The sequence below is a fragment of the Thamnophis elegans genome, chromosome 4 (genome assembly GCF_009769535.1).
Source record: "Thamnophis elegans isolate rThaEle1 chromosome 4, rThaEle1.pri, whole genome shotgun sequence".
Classification (NCBI taxonomy): Eukaryota; Metazoa; Chordata; class Lepidosauria; order Squamata; family Colubridae; genus Thamnophis; species Thamnophis elegans.
In genome coordinates, this window is record NC_045544.1 from 52,579,820 (window position 1) to 52,597,501 (window position 17,682).

At 38.7% G+C, this 17,682-nt stretch overlaps 1 protein-coding gene across 1 annotated transcript in view; it reads left to right on the plus strand.

Moving 5' to 3' along the window:
* Positions 1–292: 292 nt before the first annotated feature.
* SASH1 (SAM and SH3 domain containing 1) overlaps positions 293–17,682 on the plus strand; it is a 223,751-nt gene continuing 206,361 nt past the window's right edge. The window contains 1 exon segment of the mRNA XM_032216012.1: positions 293–1,166. Coding sequence (XP_032071903.1) covers positions 1,053–1,166 — 114 coding nt within the window. The 5' untranslated portion in view covers positions 293–1,052.

Below are 17,682 nucleotides of genomic sequence, written 5' to 3' on the forward strand. Positions count from 1 at the left end.
GGAGCAAGGCTCTGCTGCCAGCTGTGCTCTGATGCTGAAACGTGAAAGAGCCCAGAGACATCCTGTGCCAGTGCTGAAGAGAGGGGAACATAGACAAAAGTGTCAAGGCTGGAAATATCTAAAGCTTGCATTCACAGACGAGAAAGCAGCCTAGGCAAACTTAGATAAGAAGCTTCCTGGAAAGCAAAACGAAGGGTGTGTGTGTGTGTGTGTGTGCGCGCGCGCACGTCTGAAACTTTGGGAGGTTGGCTAGGCTTCCTAACCATTTAGCTCTCTGAGCGGCGATGGATAAGTCAAATTGGCGATAACGCGATTGGAAACTCGGACAATCGGAGCCTTCAGCGGCTCTGCGCTTTCCCCAGGATATTTGTTCGTCTGTCTGGGGCTCATTGCCATGCAAAGGGGCTGACATCAGAGCACCTTTTGTTGCTTAAAAGCTTTCTCCCGGAGAGAGAGAGCCCGGACTAGGAGTCATGTGGAGTTGGGAGAGTCCATGTCGGGAAAAGGGCAGAGAACCTGAGTTACTTCACCGACAAGTTGAAACCTAACGCCCAGCCGCTTCCCGTTTCAGCTGGCAGATCCTTGCTACGCTTGTTTCGTCCAGGCTTCTTTTGCGCTCGCCGAAAGAAGGGAAGGGACCCCCGGTGGTGGTTTTCTCCTGAACGCTGGAGCAGAGTTTTCACTCGACACACACCCCCTCCACAGAAAGAAGGTGGTTCGCGCCACACTCTGCTCTGCCATCCTGTTGCTTGGCCACGACAAGTAGGCAAAGTTCGTACGGGACATGGAAGCGCTCTGGCGCGCCCAGAAGAACTGAGCCCGAGTCCGGCGGCGTTTCCCAAAGGGTCCCGCGGCCTCCCATCTGCCCTTGCCCCTCGCTGAGGGAGAGCCAGGCAAGAGACGCGGCGGCATGCTGGACAGGCTGGCCAGAAAGATACCGTCTAGGGAGGCTGGAGCAGCGGCCAGGCGCGAGGTTTGAGGCTGCGGGGCGCGCCAGGCTCCCCTCTGCGGGGCTCGCGTGTTGAGCCGCCCTGGCTGAGAGGCAGCAGGCGATGGAGGAGGAAGAGGAGCAAGCCTCGGCTGTCGAGTCCCAGGAGGGCGCCAGCAGCAGCAGCAGCGTCCCCGAAAGTTTCTCCAGGCTTTGGACGGATGTCATGGGGATCTTGGTGAGCGGCTGCTCTACGGAGACGGGAAAGGTGGCCGGGATGGTGCGCTGGGGCTGGCGGTGGGGGGAGGGTGCGCTTGGGCATCCTCTTTCGAAAGGGGACTTTTGGGAACAAAATGTGCCAGTCCCAAGAGTAGCCTTGCTGGCGGAGGGGGGGTTGTTCTGGATCGGGCGCATTGAGATGGATGGGGGCGGGAATCGTTTGACCAGAAGCGGCACCTCTTGCTTTGCACGCCGGTGCTGCTTCTTGGCCATCCTAAATCCCGCTTGGCTTGCGCAACCCGCCCAGGAAGGTGTCGGGCGGGATAGGAAGTCCTGGGGGTTTTGTTTTGTTTTATTTTGGGTTCACGAATTTCTCCCTTTTCTTGTGCTGCAGCGGAGGGGACAGTTTTAGGTGGGTTTCCAATGTATGGGCTGAATACGCTCACGTTTCAACTTTGCGCCAGCGTTAAAAGGAAAAGTGTGTGTTGGGATGGGGGGGGGGGCGTTCATAGAGTGATTCATCGGGTCTTCGTAAAGCTCTGGATTACGGAGTACGAGGGAAGCTCAACATGTTGCTTTCATGTTGCCGATCTCTTCCTCCCTCCCCTGAGGTTCAATAATTCAATAGCTGCAGTGGATCTGAAATGTTCAGCTACACTATGCATGCCCTGAATTTAATTAGTTTAAGCATTATAGCCACACCAGTTGCAAAGTAGGGGGAGAGCTGACTGTTGAAATACTTAACTCTTCAACTTCTAACCACTGAATGGCAAGCTAAGATCACAGAATGGGGTTGTTGACTTTTGAACACAAATGATACATTTTTGTTCTAAAGCACAGTCAGGTGTTCTTTTCTATGCAATGCCCATTGTTTATTTTTGTGACATCCTAATAATCGGAAGCAACCAACCCCCAGTTTATTTATTTCAAGATTAACTCAATGCAACCATCAGGAGTAAAGTGATGTGAGAGCATCTGATGTATACGTTTTGAAATAAATTGTTCTAAAGGACCCCAAGCCATTTCTTTTCTTGACCTTTTCTTTTTCTATATTTCTTTGGGGAAATTAAGAGTGAGAAAAAATCAGCAAATTTTAGTATATTAGACTCTGGCAATGTAATTTTTCTTTTAAAATATGTTGTTTGATATGTTTAAATATGCCTATGGCAGGGAAGACAGCAAGAGATGTAATAGCTTATAGGCTTATCACTTAAACTATGTGATGCTTGTCTAGAAATATCAATTAGTTGCACAGTTATTAATAACTTTAAAAGTTAATTTCAAAAAGCAATATGTATTAATTGTGTTCTTCTCTCCCCTATGCTGAGTGTCAGTTTAATAGAACTTTTGTTAACAGGCATATTTCCTTATCATTTGATACTAGGAAAAGTAGAAAGTGAAAGAAGGAAAGCTTTTAATATTAACATCCTTTGGACATTAATTAATATAATGAGCTATGTGCACTAGATTGGACTTTGCTTACTCCCCCTCCCTTTTTAAAAAATTGGAGAGAGTTGCTAAGGGCTTCCTTCCAATATCTTTTTGGCACATTTCAATAATGTGCAGGGTGAGTTAAACTGGGTGAGACAAACTTTAAATTAGGTATCGGAAGAAGGTTAATGGATCAAAAGTCTGCCAACTTTGTAGTACAGCTGCTGCAGTGAGATTGCGACCTATAGCTGGGAATTCAGATTGTAGAATCAATGGTGTGGATAGTACTAGGGTCATAATGGAATAACTGAGTATGCAGGCTGAAATGTTTTAAACTTGAGAAACAAATGGATGCAGTAGTCTTTATGATCCACATCTGTAAAAGCTTCTAGGCTGACAAAAAGAATGCAACAGCAGTCACTCAGTTGCTATCTCCACTGATGTTACAGGTGATTACATCTCTGCCTTCAAAGATATGGGAGTTGGTGAATAACCATGCAGGGTGGATTACTTCAGAGCCATGATGGCAAACCTATGGCCCGCATGCCAGAAGTGGCACACAAAGCTATCTCTTCAGGCATGCAAGCCATCACCCGTTGCTCTTCTAGGTTCTGGTGCGACGGCCAGCTGGTGTTCAGGCATGTGGGAGCACTAGAAAGCGGACGAGCACCACCCATTGCACATGTGTGTGCCAGGACGATGATCTTCCAGTTTCTGGTGCACATATGCACACTGACCAGCTGGTCTTCACACGCACATGCATGCCAGAAACAAAAAGATCAGGTGGCCAGTGCGCATGCACACACTGGAAACTGGAATATCATCTTCCCAGCATGCGCACTGGGTGGCTGTGTTTTCAGCATACACATGCTCATGCTCCCATTTTGGCACTCGGTGCCGAAAATGTTTGCCAACACTGCCCCAGGGGATAATATGGACTAGCTTGTAGTTGGAAGTGCACACTTTTTCTCAGATTGAGGACTCTGCCAGGTGTTGTATGGCATGGCAAGTCCTATCCTTCAAAATTGGGAGAACCAATGTTCAATTTGGGGAGGAGGCATTAAGGCAGGAATGTCAAACTCAAGGCCCGTTGGCTAGATCTGGCCTTCGGGGTGCTTAAATCTGACCTGGGGGCCAGCCTGGAAGGACTGGCCTGGAAGGACTGGCCCGCCGTGCCTCTGACAATGAAAATGGGCCACAGAGGGCGAATGCCGCCCTGTGCCCCTTTATGTCCGGCAAAGTCCTGGAGGAGATGTCCATCCTGTCTCCCCCAACTTCCCCCCGCCAAAGCCTGTCCATAGAGAACAACAGTGCTGATCCGGCCCTCGAAGAAATTCAGTTTGACTCTCCTGCATTAAGAGATTAAATGAGCCTTCAGCTCTACAAGGTTTAAGGCAATCATTTTGCCACCCAAAGACCCCAAACCCCTGAAAAAGCAAATGAAAAGAATGTTGCTCAGGGTGCTTGTGTGTCACATGTATCCCTGCAGTCATGACATCTAGTCTTATGTACCATTAATATCTAGAAACCAAAATTTTCCTTGTCTTCATATAAACAAGTCAATTGTTGGTGGTAGAATGTTGGCATTATTTGAGCAAATCAGTGTTCCAGACATCAAAAATAATCATTTATTTCATAGGTAGACTGGAACTTTGAAAAACAAAGATAGTTTTCAATAGACTTGTATATATTTAATTATGTTTGAAAAACTTCAGAAACAGCCAAAGCTGGGATAGTGTTAGCATTAAATTATTGTACTCTTATTGATACTGTTATTTTCTACTTCAGGAATTTTGAGACTGTGTAAATTTATATGTAGATTCTAATTCATATACTACATGAATATGAAAAGGGTTTTTTATTTTGAAGATATAATATTTGAAAATAAAATGTTGGGGTTTTTTTCCAATGACAATTTGGGCTGTTCAGCTTCCTTGCAAGACAGAAGCCAAAGGAAACTGCACATATACTCTGGAGTAATGGAATGAGAATCTTAATTGTATAGCTTGTGATATTAGATAATCAGATTCTTGAAGCCATGTGTTAAAAAAAATCTTATCTCTACAGGAAATCACTGCCAGTAAACAAAAATGGGTTGGGAATATTTCAGAAATCAGAGTTGGAGGAAAAATAAGGTTATACTATTGTTTTTTTCGGAAATGATATCATACTCTCACTCCAATCTGAATAATGTGTTCCTGCCTTGAAATATTTATTATCAGAATAATTCACTGTCCATATACTTTATTTACTAGTTTCCTTGGAATTTCATAAGAGTAAATTTGTCTCGTGACTTGCTTCACAAGCTTTTTTTATTTAAATAAAATCCTACTAAACTGGATTGTTAGTGGGTCAGATTCTGCCACAACTGGCTTTTCTTCTTTCTAATAATTCTTTTTATTGTGTAATGATAATAATTGGTCAATTATTCCATTGTGCTGATGAAAGGAGAACCATATCCAACTCAGACCATAGTTATGATGTGCACTTATCAGAGCTTGATTGGAAAATTTGCTCTGATGCCACTCCTACCACAACTAAATAATACTTCAGGAAATAATTGTATTTGCTGAACTGAAAATGACTATCCTGCCATATTACTTGTTCTTTCTAATTAACCTCAGGAAACATTTCTACACTATTCACTGCACTACAATCTTAGCATGTAAGAGTGGCTTTCCCAGTTCTTAATTAATGCAACAGTATTCATTGGGTTCAAAACCCCTTTCTCCATAGTGTTACACTAATTACAGTTTGGAGTTATGTCTGTATATGTCCACATGAGTACAACATAAAGTAGGTAGGTACTTTGTTTTATAATACTGTAATTGTTTAGCACTATTGAAGAAAATTTTATGTTGTCCACAATCTCAGAAGTGTACATTTTAAAGAAGTATTTAGAAGAACACTATTATGTTAAATGAAGTATTCCAAATAATAAATAATTCAGCAAACCTATCAATTATTTCTCATACTCATTGTACCAAAATGAGTACACATTCCATTCATTTACTTCAGTCTAATATTATAATTGAAAACCTTCACTTTTTTCAATATTTGCAATTATAAATGAAATGATACATTACAGAAAAAATATAGTAAAAATAATGTCTGATTTAATTAAAAATATTAAACATGTAATTTTTAAAAATGAACTATTATGTAATATAACATAATTCAATAAAATGTGGAGGTTCATATACTATTTTGAAACTTTTGGTTATTTGAAAGAAGTTTAGTAATTTTAGGAGGGAACAATATATTTTATCTTTCTTTTTTATTATTTTCTTGGGGGAAAAATCCCTTTTCATTAAAAACTGGAACAGGATCAAACCATATAGAAGTACTAGACAAAACAAAAATCCCTTTAGCTGTTAAATATTTATAAGCTTACCCAAAATTTATTATAAAAAGATATTTAAAATAAAATATTTATATTGGAACATCTGGAAATAAGTTTTAAAATAATCTGCAAATTTTATATTTTTCCAAATTTTATTTTAAAATTTAAATTCTGTATTGGAGAATGAGGTGTTTGGATATATTATTTTTGTTGTGAATATATTAACTAATTAAAAGTATACATGTTAATGATTGCTAACGATATTTAACCACAGTTCATCAGTGTAAATGTCAGCCCTTCTTCATTCAAAAATCAGGAAAGAAAACCACAGGACTCCATTTGTTGAAATCAAGTGTACTTTTACTAATTATAAATAAATAGAAGCTAAGCTAAGCTAAGTCTGGTTATTTAGGCGCGAAAGCGAATAATATATTTTATAATTCATTCCCCTCCCCTTGGCATCCCGTGTACAATCCAATCATAATTCTCCCAAATGTCAGGTGTGAGATAACGTTGAAAGGCATCACCAGGATGGAATGCTGGACCGTTGGCCTTGGCGGGAAACACTCCTCCTCCACATGCGCAGTAAGGTGGTCAGCCCAAAATCTAGAATCTTCCTCCAGCACAACAATGAGTCCCCTCCCAAATACCATGCCCCCCCTCCCCGTTTCAATGGCAGCCGAAGCAGTAGCAAAGTGGAGGCAAAGCAGAGGCTGGCAGTAAAGATTAATGTCATCATTTTACTGTTTCATTCAAAAGTTTAGTCTTGCTAATCAAATTGTATGTTTCAATCAACAGAATATTTCAGTAATAGAAAGTTAAATATACAGGTATATCTCAGAGATACTGAGGTTCTGTTCAGACTATTACAATAAAGGAAATATCACAATAAAGCTAGTTATGAATGTTTCGGTTTGCTAATACACATAAAATTTATGTTTATATATATATATTGTAGTCTCTTTAAGTATGAAAAAGTATTATGTCTAAAAAACAATGTATGTACCTCAGTTAAAATACTTTATTGCTAAAAATGCAATTCATCTTCTGAGCATGCAGTGAATGCTGGTAAAGGATCTTGTAAAAATGCAATAACTGTGAAGTGCAATAAAACACAGTATGCCTGTACATTTTTCTTCACATACTGTATGAATGTGTACTTAGTATTTAAGTGCACTTGTTTACAGAATCAAAATAAGAATCAAGTGAGTACAGCAGGTGCAAACATTTGAATGCTCAGTCAGCACTTTGCAATATTTCCTTTGTCAGAAATAACAGCTCCAACTGGTTCCTAGAGTTGGCCAAGACTTTATTTTATTTGGGGAATTTTCACTGTCTTCCTTGCAAAAACATCTTCAATTTCTGTAGGTTGGAGTTCACCAATTTTCAATAATAAACATGTCCGAGAAATGTGAAGGCCATTCCAAAATATTTCCTTTCTGTAGTTCTTCATGCTTGATTTCAAAGTCATGTTGAAAAATATCAGCCATTTTTCAGCATCAGTTTTTTTCTGATGATATTTGCTTGTAGGAGATATTAATTGAAATCATCCGGTTTGCTTGTAGGGTCATTTTTAGTCCTCCGGAGGCTTCAGGGAAGCCTCCTGAAGGTTCCTGAAGCCTCTGGAGGGCCTCCGGGGGGGCGGGGGAGGCTGTTTTTGCCCTCCCCAGGCTCCTATAAAGCCTCTGGGCCATTTTTTGCTCATTTTTCGCCCCACCCCCAGGAGCACGCTACAAGCCTCCTAAAAGCTATTCATGCCCCTCTTTTTTTTTGGAAAAAAAAAACGGGCCAATTTTTATGGAAAATTTTGGGGAGGTCTGCAGAGTGCAAAAAAAATTTTTTTTTTAATTTGCCTCTTCAAAATCTTGGTGCGTCTTATACTCTGAAAAATACGGTAAGTAATATAGTTAAGTGAATCTAGCTTCCCCATTGAAGCTTGGCAGAAGGTCACAAAAGGTGATCCCAGGTCACTTCAACTATCATGAATATGACTCAGTTTTGCTAAGTGTCAGCCTATGGGAATGATGCAACAGTTGCAAATGTGAAAAATGGTCATAAGTCACTTTCTTTAGGGTCGTTGTAACTTTGAAGGTCACTAAATGGACCATTGTAAATCAAAGACTACCTTTATTCTTCTAGATATTGACTTGATTTTAGCAGTTTCAGTTTATGTTTCTTTCTTAACAATCTTTCCCAAAGTTGAAAGTACTAGTTGGAAATCTAGTTGGAAGCATTTAGCTTTTTGTAGTTGTCATTTTAAACAACTTTCCCTGGCTTTGCAAAAGTAAATTATCTTTATTTTGTAATGTTCAGATAGCTGCTTAGAGGAGCCAGTGGCTATTGAAAGTATTGTTGAATCATAGCTTGAGAGATTAGAGGAGACAAATTCAACTGTGGGACTGTCTCCTAATTAATTGCAAACCTAATTAGACATTTGTTCTTTTTATGCATTATTAACAATTTTGCAGTTTAAAAAAAGGTTAACACTGAACCCATTGAAATTAATATTCTTATTTTGAAATAGTGAAACACCCACATAAAGAGCACATTCAACTTTGTAGAAAGATGTTGTACTTTGTTAACTACTGTTTATTTTGACAATTGACCACAGTTGCCTAAATTTTTGCTGGCTACTGTACACATAGGAATTGTAAACGAGGCAGCATTTAGTTAATTGGAACAGCAAAGAAAATTAAATACTTAAGTATGTGCACAAATATATACCTTTGATATATATGAACAGCATTATTGGTATAAATAAAATGGCACGTATATCTTTTCATGATTTTTAAGAATAAGATTGACTTTTTTAAAATAACGAATTGATGTCAGAATCAACTTCTTTATGGATATTAATGTAAGATCCTGGAAAATATTTGAATGGTGAAGTTTAAAAAAAAAACAATAGCATGACCATATTGTGAGAAGAACTAATATTTGTATCAATTAAGCTACCATTTCTTTACCCTTGAATCCAAGACTGAATGCTTTGGAGTAAAAGACACAAACCTTACAAACCATTACTTTGGTGTACTTGAACAGTAAGTAAACAATAGGCCACAAGGGAAAGTAATTTGATTGGAAAGCTTTATGTTTGTGAACATTAAAGCTGCCAAGGCCAGAAACAAAAAACAAGAGACCAGATAGGAGTATTCTCAAAATACGATACAGGTGGCCCTCTTATCCAAGTCTGATAAAGGTCTAGCAAGAAGTTGGTAACCACATAAAAGTGGGAGTAAGAAACACAGAGTCCAAACTTTGGGGCTGTTACATTAGAGTAGGCTGGATTGCAAGATTCTTCCGTTGACATTATTTGAGCTCCTTGTATCTGTTACAAAAACAAATTGTCTATCTGAGCCTTCCCTTGACTTACCTGCTGCTAGCTCCTGAGTGCTGGTTGAGTTTGAGTTTTATTGTCTTATATCTTTAAATTCGATTTTAAGTGCAAAATCATCTTTTTTGTAATTAGTCTATGGTTTTTAGTAGGGAAAATTAACATAAATATTTTGGCATCCAAAGGGTTGTGCTTGGTATTCTATACATACAGATGTAGAGAAGCTTCTTTTATTCCTAAGAGGTCATTCTTGAAGGTCAGGGTTGAGGGCTCTGGATGGGTTTCACCTGCTTTTCCTTCACTTTAGAACAGGGGTATCAAATTTGTGTCATCACATTGTGATCACATGATGTATCACAACTTTCCCCCCTTCGCTAAAACGGGGGTGGACGTGACGCATCTGGCTTGCGGGCCGCAAGTTTGATGCCCCTACTTTAGAGCTTACAGCATTTTCACTTGTGTTTCTTAGAACTGTATACAGATTGTATCTACTTCTGTTCATCCAGCTTTACATTTAGATGCTTGGCTGATCATCTGAGGTGAGCCAAACAAAGCTTTCAGGTACAGAAGGGAAAGTTTGGTCATTTTGGTCGGTGAGCAACAAAAATACATTTTATAAAACAAACAAAATTATCTCCTGACATTATTAACTTTTGGCAACCGCATACAGGTAAGGGATACACACACTGTAGCAAAACTTTGCTGCTTTCAGAGAAATAAATTGCCAACAGTTATTCTGTGGGTCTTGTCATATAGTCATGCCAACCACATGACTACAGAAGCATCTTCAGACAATATTGACTTCCTTGGTTAAGAAACAGAGATGAGCACTGTCCCAGAGGGTAATTTATTTTTGTTTGTTTTAAAGAATGTATGTTGTATTGGTCAATGATCAAAAGGAAATTTCTGTTCTGGTCAGCCTTGCAGGTACTTATATTATTGGCATGTAAACTTTTTTCACTTAAGTTTTCAAAAACTGAAACTAAAAAAGGAGAGAGAGGGAAGCATTTTTATGACCTCTGTAACACTTATTTTTTTACCACTCTACTAATCTCTTTATAGAAGTAGGCAGCAGAATGAGATAACTTTTGTACACATAGGTTTCCTTTAGAGTCATATTGCATAATAAAAGTGCCTTCATCAAATACCTCTCTTGTCACTTAGGCTTAACAATCTCAATCTTTGATAATAGTCTGTTTTATGTTTTCCAATTGCCCGCTTCCCCCAAAAGCTGACTCTGGAATGGGCGATGTACTTAACTGCGGTTTTTTAAAAAAAGAACAAAATAGTTGCTTCAATTGGTTCTAGTTTGGCTGTTAAAAAGAATCACTGTATGGAGAACATAGTTTTATGTACGGCTTAAAATATTTTTCACACATAAATGTTAGAAAAATGATCTGGTTGTTATAAATTTTATAGAAAAAATAACATTCCAGGTATTAAAAAGCAACATGAAATATAAAGGTTTATTATTTGATAATTCTACAGAATGGTAAAATTCTGTCAGGGAATGGCCAAAAAATTAGCTTCTTTGTGCAACAGTGCCAACAGAAAGCAAACACATTTGCAAAGGCACGCAACTACTCTGCTTTTACTTGTGTAAGCTGCTCTAGCATTATCCAGCAACACTGTTGAAACCTTACTAATTTTTCTCTCTTGTTTCTATGTTGATGATTTTACCTATGTAGAAACCTGCTGCCAGAATAATTAAGCTGCATTGCTACCCACTGTTATCACATCCAGCTATTTTCAAGTTTCTTTTGTACTGAACAGCTTGAAAGCAGAAAGTGCCACTTGAAATTAAGTTGATATCTGGTAGCAACAAATGTCTCCTAAAAAGCAGAATTACATAGTTTCTCTCTGCTAAGCTCTTTCCACTATATCTTCTTTCAACTCAATACATCAAGTACCCATTGCATTCAGACCCACTTCATTTTGTTATGCTGCAGCCTGATTCTACAGTTGTTGACATTCATTTTTTTACCAATAATCTACACTCAGTACCCCATAACAGAATTTTAGAAATGTCTGTAAATTATTAAAAAGAAAAAAAAATCCGAGATGTTACATTGACGTAAATATTCGACCCTTTGCAACAACACTTGAAATTTAACTCAGATTATTGCTGTTAGGTTTCCACACCTTGATTGTAGTCCACCTTGGTAAATTAAACTGATTGAGCGATTTGTGATTTGAAAAGGCATACACCTCTCTAAGCCCACACATCTGACAATGCATACTGTATCAGAAAAAAAGCCATGAGGTCACAATAACTCCCTGCTGAGCCCAGAAACAGGATTATTGCAAGGCACAGATCTGGAAAAGGCTACAATAAAATTTCTGCTGGACTGGAATGGAACACAGTGTCCTCCATAATTCTCAAATGGAAGAGGTTTGGCACAGCCAGAATTCTTCCAAGAAGTGGTTGCCCACTCAAACTGACCAATCAGGGATGAAGGGCCTTGGTAAGAGAAGTGACCAAGAACCTGATGGCCACTCCGATTCAGCTCCAGAGATCCTGTATAGAGATGCTACAGAGTTCCAAAAGGACAACTATCACTGCAGCTTTCCACCAATCTGGGCTTTATGGCAGAGTGGCTAGACAGAAACATCTCCTCAGTGCAAAACACATGAAAGCATACTTGGAATTTGCAAAAAAGCACCTGAAGGACTCTCAGACTGTGATCAGCAAGATTCTCTGTACTGACGAAACCAAGATTGAACAATTTGGCCTCAATTCTAAATGTTATGTGTGAAGGAAACAAGGCCCCACTCATCACCTGTCCAATATCATCTCAATAGTGAAGCATGGAGGTGGCAGCATTATGCTGTGAAACTGTTTTTCAGCAGCAGGGACTGGGAGACTGGTCAGGATTGTGGGAAAGCTGAATGAAGCAAAATAGAGGGATATCCTCAATGAAAACCTGTTCCAAAGCACTCAGGACCTCAGACTGGGCCGAAGGTTCATTTTCCAATATTGCAATAATCCTAAGCACACAGCCAAGAAAATACAGCAGTGGCTTAGGGACAACTCTGTGAATGTCCTAGAATGGCCCAGCCAGAGCCCTGATTCGAACCCTACTGAACATCTCTTTTTTTTTTTTTGCATAATATTTTTATTTCCGTTTCATTCTGTACAATCACATATTTACTGTGCATAACCAGGGCATATAACATTGAGTAATAACCACAACCCTCACTTATATAGAAAAGGTCCCCTACAATACAAACCGAATATACCACCTTGACCCACCATACACCCTCTTTCAACCCCCTCCAACTTTCATTCTTCCTTCTCACATACCCCTCTACGCCTACTTCCCCTCCCCCTCTATCTAACCCTAACCCTATCACTCCCTCTCTTAATCCATTCCCTCCCTTCCTTCTCCTCCTCCTCTCTCTCACTCTCTCCACCCTCCTTCTTCTTTCACTCAGCTCCTCCCTTCGGTATACTTCTATTACCTTCCAATATATTCGGTTTGTTCTGTTTTAACACTAACATTAAAAAGCCACAGTATACAAGTGCAATCATGTACCTTAAAGTTTAACACATATTATGTTTCCCCCCTCCCCCCTCCCCCTAGATCCCCACCTCCCTTCCCTCCCCCCCCGACTTCCCAGAGACCATACATGGTATAACTTTTTGACAATCACAGTCTAGAATATCTCTACATTGATCTCAGCTTCTTACTGTTACCCAAATTTTAAACAGTTTGAGTTCTTACTGATGCTAAGCATAAGCTATCTGGAGTTTCTTAATCCCATGTTTACATTGTATATAATCAATCCATTTTTTCCAGTCTCGTTTATATCTCTCGTTTGAATGTTCTTTGAGATATGCTGAAATTTTTGCCATTTCGGCTAAGTTTATAACTTTTAAAGTCCATTCTTGAATTGTAGGCAAATCTTTCTTCTTCCAATATTGCGCCACCAAGAGTCTTGCTGCCGTTATTAAGTACAGAACCAAATTAATCTCTGCTGCCGTAAAGTCAATACATATACCTAGTAAAAACAGCTGGGGGGGTGAATTTTATCCTTCTTTTGAAGATATTTTGCAGAATCCACCATATTTTTATCCAAAATGCCTTAACATTACGACATGTCCACCATATATGAAAATATGTAGCATCAAGAGAACCACATCTCCAACATTTAGGTTGAACATTCGGATACATAGAAGCAAGCTTTTTGGGATCTAAGTGCCATCTATAAAACATCTTATAAAAATTTTCTCTCAGATTTTGTGCTTGTGTAAATTTCACATTTCTTACCCAAATTCTTTCCCATGTGTCCAGCATTATTGGTTCCTCAATATTCTGAGCCCATTTTATCACACAATCCTTAATCAGTTCCGTTTCAGAATCCATCTGTATTAATACATTGTATATCCTCTTTATATGCATTGAGCTTTGATCTCTTATTTGTTTAAACAAATTATCCTCAACTTTTACAAAGCCAATTTTTTGATCTGTTTTCCACCTGGCCTGTAGTTGACCATACTGAAACCATGTTTGAACTACCTTCTCTTCTTTAAGTACCTCTAAAGATTTTAATTGCAACACCCCTCTTTCTAAAATAAGAAGTTGTCTATAGGTGGTTCTATCGTGTTTTTGTTCTGTATTCATATTTTCAATTGCATGTCTAGGAATTGCCCACATGGGCAATTTATCATTTAGTTTGTGTTGGTATTTTTTCCAGACCCGCAATAAAGCATTTCTTAAAATATGATTTTTAAAATTCTTATCCAGTTTTTTGTTAAATAACAAGTAAGCATGCCAACCATATACCAAGTCGTGTCCCTCGATATTCAATATTCTATCATTGGTTAAATGAGTCCAATCACTAATTGCAGATAATGCCACTGCATCATAGTATAATTTTAAATTAGGTAATTTCAATCCTCCTCTTTCACGTGTGTCTTGCATTATTTTCATCTTTACCCTCGGCTTCTTTCCTGCCCATACAAATTTGTTGATACCCTTCTGCCATTCTAAAAGATTCACATCTCTTTTAAGTATTGGTAACATTTGAAAAAGAAATAAAAATTTTGGTAAAATGTTCATTTTCACTGCCGCTATCCTACCCAGCAAAGACAAATGCAGTTTCTCCCACCTTTTCAACTCCAACTGTATACTATGCCAAAGTGGTTCATAATTATGCTTATATAATTTCCCATTTGAGGTTAAGATATTAACTCCAAAATATTTGACTTTTTTAACTACCTCACATCTTAACATCGCTCCCAGTTCTTCCTTCTGCTTGATATTCATATTTATAGCTAATATTTTGGTTTTTCCTAAATTTATTTTAAATCCTGAAACCTGACCATATTGATTGATCGTATTCATTAAGACCCTACTGGATTCCTGCGGTTGTTCCAATATTATAACCAGGTCATCCGCAAATGCGCGGACTCTGTATTCTTGCTGTCTAATCTTAATCCCTTTTAGACCGCTCAAGCCCCGTATCTTATTCAACAATACTTCCAAGGTTATAATAAACAATAATGGAGACAGAGGGCAGCCCTGTCTTGTACCTTTTTCAATTTGAAAGGAGTCTGTTAGACTTCCATTGACTATGATCTGGGCTGTTTGCTGCTGATATATTGCACCAATTGACCGTAAAAAGCCATCTCCTATCTGCATTTTTTGCAATATCTTCAGCAGGAATTGCCAATTAACTCAATCAAAGGCTTTCTCAGCATCCAAAAATATAAATGCGGCCGGGATTTGATTGTTCTTCCCCAGGTATTCTAAAGCGTTAATGATTAATCTAACATTGCTCTTCATCTGTCTGCCCTGTATAAAACCATTTTGATCGCTATGTATCAATTGTTGAATAACCACCATTAGCCTATTTGCTAATATTTTAGTGAAAATTTTATAATCTACATTGAGTAGTGAAATGGGTCTATAATTTTTGGGCTGAGTAAGATCTTGGTCTCCTTTGGGTATCAACGATATAAACGCTGTCTTCCACGAAGGGGGCACTTTCCCTCCCGATTGAATTTTATTGAATAATTCTCTGAGAGGTTCTACCATTTCTAACTGTAGGTTTTTATAGTAAACAGCTGTTAAACCATCTGTACCTGGTGCTTTCCCTAACTTTAATTGTTTAATTGCCTGCAGGATTTCCCCAGAGGTTATTGGTTGATTCAGCTTGTGACTATGTTCTTCTCTAACTAGGGGGATTTTCTCTTTATCTAAGTATTTATCTATGTCTACGTCCCTAATTTTATCCCCTTTGTACAACTCTGTAAAAAATTCTCGAAATGCCTTTTGGATCTCTTCCTGTTGAAAAACTTCCTTCCCTCTATAACACAATTTGGATACATTTCGAGTTTTCCTTTTTTTTCCTAATCTGGTAAGCCAACCACCTACCGGGTTTGTTTGCGTTGCAAAAAGTATTATGTTTGGCATATAATAAACTGGTGGCTACCTGGTCAGAGATCAGCATATCAAACTGGGATTTTAATATAGAGATTGCTTCCTTAATATTTATATCACTTGGGTTCAATGTTAATTCCAACTCTTTCCCTTTAATTTCCTCTTCCAATTCTTTTCGTTTTTGCCCTTGTTTGTGTCTATGTATTTTGTTTATGTTCATTAGTACTCCTCTCATATACGCTTTGCTTGCATCCCATACATATTCCATAGATGTACCCTTATTCATATTAAGAACAAAATATTCAGATAACAATTTTTTACAATCCTTAATATACTTTTCATATCTAAATAAATTTTCATTCAACCTCCAAGACCTTCTTGCCTGGACTACCCTTCCCAATTCCATCCAAACTGGATTATGATCCGAAAGAACTCTCGCCATAATCTTTGTCTTCTTCACCCTAGAAAGTAAATCATTAGTAGTTAGTATAAAATCAATCCTTGAAAGAGATTGATGTCTATCGGAAAAGAAGGTAAAGTCATATTCTTCTGCATGCCTTTCACGCCAAACATCTCGCAATTCGAAGTCGTCCATCATGTCAAAAAAGGATTTGGGTAACTTAGCTCGAAGTTTGGTGTTCGGGCGAGATGTCTTCTTATCTCTTTTGGTATCAATCACGCCATTCCAGTCACCCAATAGTATACAAGACTTGAAGTCCCACTGTACTAATTTAGCATGGAGATTTCTATAAAATCCATCTTGTTGTTGATTAGGAGCATAAATTCCCAAGAGTAATGTCCTTTTCCCTTCTAAGATTAAATCTAATGCAATATATCTTCCAAAGGGATCTGCTTCAATTAGCTCGGCTTTAATGTCTTTTCTTAAGTATACTACTATGCCGTTTTTCTTTTCCGTGGCTGAGGTCGCAAAATGTTGACCAAGTTTGGGGTTAAACAAAAAATTTTGATCAGTTGATTTGATATGGGTTTCTTGCAAACAAATTATATCATTCTTAAACTGTTTGAGATAATGAAATATTTTCTTTCTTTTCTGTGGAGAGTTCAGTCCATTAACATTCCATGTCAAAATCTTAGTTGTCATTTTTGGTTGCCTGAAGCTTTTTTAGAGCCTCCCGCAAGGCCTGTCTCGCCTTTGGTCTGGCTCCTCCCACAGCTTCTGAGCTTGTTGCTGTAGCTCCTTGATCAATGGCCGACGATTGTTGAGATTGTTGCATTGTAGCTTGTTTATCCGTTTGTCTGGTGGTCATACGGTTAGGTCTTCTTTCCTTGACCCCTTGCCCTTCCGGGAGAGGGAGATGGTACATTTTATCTGATGGTTGTATGGTTTGCTGTTTATCTTGTTCGTCTCGTGGTTTTTCTCCATATCCGGAAGGTTCAGGGTGTCCCATCTTCAGAATCTTATGATAGAAATCTCGAGCTTTCCATAGAGAGCTGAGACGATATCTTTGCTTGTCCGTTGTAACTATGATACCGAATGGGGCATCCCATCTGTACTGTATCTGACGCTTTCTGAGCTCTTCCACCAGAAAAGCATAATCTCTTCTGGCTCTTAGCATTTGAGGTGGTATTTCTTTCAAAACAATCAGATCCTGTCCGCCAATTTGAAGCTTGGTATTATAGGACTCTTGTAATATCATATTTCTAGATTCTCTTGTAACAAAGTATATTACCACATCTCGGGGGAGTTGCCTCTGTTTTGCCAACCAAGAATTAACGCGAAAATTTTTGTCAATCTGCCAATCATAATTGGATCCCGGTCTTCCCACCAGGCAGTCAAAAGCCTCAGAAAACATTTGCTTTAAGTTCTCCTGTTTCTCTTCACGCAGACCCCTGACTCTTAATGCAAGCTCCATCTGCTTATACTGTATCATAATAATTTGTTTTTCAGCATTTTCAATTTTTTGTTCCACCACTTCAGTTTTAGATGTTAAGTTAGTCTTAGCTTCATTGAGAATCTCTAAGTTGTCTTCCATTCCAGAAATATATTCCGTCATTACATTTACAATTCCCATCATATCCT